This window comes from Pyxicephalus adspersus, chromosome Z, assembly GCF_032062135.1.
Source record: "Pyxicephalus adspersus chromosome Z, UCB_Pads_2.0, whole genome shotgun sequence".
Lineage (NCBI taxonomy): Eukaryota > Metazoa > Chordata > Amphibia > Anura > Pyxicephalidae > Pyxicephalus > Pyxicephalus adspersus.
This window is the reverse complement of record NC_092871.1, coordinates 42780144-42783547: the sequence shown is the minus strand read 5'-3', so window position 1 is coordinate 42783547 and position 3404 is coordinate 42780144. Positions and strand designations below refer to the sequence as shown.

The 3404-nt window shown below is 38.4% G+C and overlaps 1 protein-coding gene across 3 annotated transcripts in view; it reads right to left on the bottom strand.

The window, feature by feature from the left end:
- The window catches only part of LOC140344615 (palmitoyltransferase ZDHHC15-like), a 29623-nt gene extending 29301 nt beyond the window's left edge, over positions 1 to 322 (bottom strand). For 2 of the 3 annotated variants that reach the window (XM_072431905.1, XM_072431906.1), the window contains exon 1: positions 142 to 322. In XM_072431905.1, the coding sequence (XP_072288006.1) occupies positions 142 to 277 (136 nt within the window). In that variant the 5' untranslated portion in view covers positions 278 to 322. The remainder of the gene's footprint in view (positions 1 to 141) is intronic. The other variant, XM_072431904.1, reaches the window with a different exon arrangement.
- Positions 323 to 3404: the final 3082 nt, after the last annotated feature.

The window sequence follows — 3404 nt, the reverse complement described above, 5'->3', positions numbered from 1 at the left end:
GCTATAAAATACATTACCCATCACATACTCTGCCCCAAATCACAACACCTGACATGGAATGAAGGCGGTAATGTCACTTCCTCCAATATACATTGTTATCTGTGCCTGGGGAAAGCATTCCTATAGACATTCTCTGCTCACCTAGACACAGCTCACACACATAAGCGTAGTACGACCACAGCACGACCAGGACAATGATGACTACGGGCACCCATGACAACACTCGCTGGCAGCACCTCAGACCCCCAGACAGAGCCATTCCGCAACCAGTCTGCATCCTGATCTGTGAGATCAACAATCGGCTGCTATGGCCTTCCTGATAGGTATTCGATTCTCTCCTAAAGGCGGCGCATGCGTCTTTAGTCAGGTTTAGCGACATCTCGTGGCGGTAAAATATTTTTACACCATTTTGTAAATCCTTTTGCATAGTTTCCAATAAGCTTTAAAATTATTGTTAATCCATTTTTATACATTTAATAATAATATAAATAAATAATAAAATGAATTAATAAACTGTCAACATATTACTTTAATGATTTATCATAGTAATTGTATAAAATAATGAAAGACCAGACGTAACAATTCCTAATTTTGGGTAAAGTGTAGAATTATTTAAATTGGAAATTATTATTGTCTCATCCACCTACCCTATGTAGGCGACTGCCTTTTTTCTACCTGCTTGCTGAGTTGTAACTTTGTAAATTGCAAATAAAGTTGTTGAAGTGTTTCCTGACCCTGATAGTGGCCTTAGAAACCCCACCAGGATATAGAGAAATGCAGGAAGTACAGGGGCTGAGATGAGAACATGTGCTCAGCCAGGGTAGGTACCTGCATCCCTTCCAGAACACACTGAGTGTTTTGTCTGTGTGTAGTGCAGTATTATTCTATTACCCTCTGTAATAATGGGGTAGATGTGATGTCTGTTATCAGGGATCACTTTGGGAAATCCCTACTGCCAGTGTATCAGCTACATACCCAAATATATATTGGCTCTGCCCTTTCAGTTATCTTTGCTGATCTGCACCCTCTGTCTAGTTACACCTAGTATAGGTTAGGCATCCGATGGCACATAGGTAGCAGAGGTCCGGTTGCATTGGCAGATTAGTGTGATTGCTAGGGTCTAAGTAGTGCATATAGATTGTCCCTGTACTCCAGAGACTTTGCCTGCATCCCTGCAATCCAGGATCACAGCATACACAGCCCAATTGTCGGAGGATTTCCTTGCTGCTGTTTTCAGGATCATCTCATCTGGCCATCTTTGTTATCATCAACTCCAGAGGCTTCTGCAACTCATCCTGACACTAATCATAACTGGAGGTATTTGTGGGTATAGACTGTATATATACCCGGGTATATCTGTGCACAATTCTCCTCAGGACTCTGCTCTGTGCTTGATTTGTGTACTCATTGATGTTTATGGATTGCAAATATTGGTATTACTGTTTTGACATATAAAGTTTACAAATACTTCAACCTGTGTGTTCATTTAGCTGCAATGGTTAATGTATGCTGGGTGTAGTGGTTCCTTTATTACTGTTATTATTTCTGGTTAATGTCCCAGGAAGGGAGCCCTTCTGCTAATAGAGACCCTGTCCTGGGTGAAGGCACTGCCAACTTTATTAGTATTCTCACTCTTCCATATAGCGAAGGCCCAAGATCCTCTCTGTTATCTACAGGTTAGCACCATAGCCTGGTTTGTGAGGGTCATTTACATGTCCCCCCCCATAACAGGGCTACACCTACTAATATCCAATTAGGGGTTTTTTGTCAAGTGGAACACACCTATGGGGTCTATTTATAAAGCAGTGAATCTGACATACACTGAAAAAAATCCCTTGTGTACAATATTCTAGGTCCATGTGTTTCATTGACTTTCCACCAGTGTTTTTTTCTGAATGTCAGAGTCACTGGTTTATAAACAGACCCTTTATTTTCATGTTTTTTATTTGAGGACTTGAACTTTCATATTATAATATTTTATTGTTTCACATAATACTGTGTTTGTAGTGGCTTATGGTAGTAATACCAAGACAAAGTCACCACTCCAGAATGACACCAAACAACATTTAGCCAGTAATATATACAACAACTGGGGATTCTCTGTTTTTTCTTAATTTTACGTGTTGCAGAAAAATAGTCCATGTGTTACTAGTGTAAACCTCCATACAACCTTTAGTAAAATTTCTTCCAATTATATGGACAAGGATGCTCTACTTGTTTTATTTTTTAATAAGGTAATAGGTTAGAGTAGTATTTCTCAACCAGGGTTCCTCCAAAACCCCCTGGGGGATCCTTAAGCAATGAGCAGTTTGTTATCTCTTGTCAGTTTAGGTGACACTAACGTTTTTTTGATCCTCTGTAAGGATGACATTTTTCCCACCGACCTGCAATTAAAGAGGCTTTCTTCCTACTGTCCACCACACTAACATACAGTGAGCTGTGGATATAGTGATTATAGCAGGGGTTCACTGAAGACCTGAAAAATATTTCAAGAGTCCCCCTATGTTAAAAATGTCAAGAAACACTGGGTTAGATTTAGACATTTGATGAAGAGACAGAGTGTAAAGGACTGAGTTGGAGATTATTATTAGATCTAAAGGTTTAGGTAGGGTTAGGATTTATTAGAAATCCCATTCAAGTATTTAGTGTTGGGGAAATAGGTCCTGTATTGGGTTATTAGGGTTAGAGGTTTGCATTATAGATTATGGGTTTATGGCAAGTGTAGCATTATCTTTAAGGATTAGATGTTTCTTGTTGAAACGTTGCTATGAATCTTACATTCCCAAATTTTTAATACGTGCATAGCAATCAATTCATAGAAACTTCTTTTGCTCTTGTACTCGCCAGCTCCCCAACAGAGTTCGTGAGGGAGTATGCTACTTATAAAAATTAAACATTCACATATCTCCTTTCCAGAAATAGAAAAATCTACAGAGACCTCAAAAACTTAAATGACTCCAATCAATTTTCCAGAGACCTTAAAAATGTATATGACCCCAATCAATTTTCCATCAGTGATTGAACCCTATACATGTACACCCCATTCCGACCTCCAGATATTTTATTGACCCCATTGGATACTACCTTTAACACTTCAAAAACCCTGATCCATTTGAACATTATGGTAAAGGTTAGTGTTACAGATAAATGTCGAATAAAAGATTGATGTTGTAGTTATTGCTGGATTCATTGTTGAGGGTTTGGATATATTTGGAATAAGGGATAATCTAAGAGGTAAAATAATGATTTAGATTATTAGTTTGGCCTTAAAGGTTAGGTATGTAGGTATTAGTTTGGCCTTAAAGGTTAGGTATTAGGTTCTAGCTATGGTGTAGGTTAAAGAATGTACATTATGGATAGGTTAAAGTTAGAGATAGACAAAGGAATTTGTTGAGTTGGGGTAA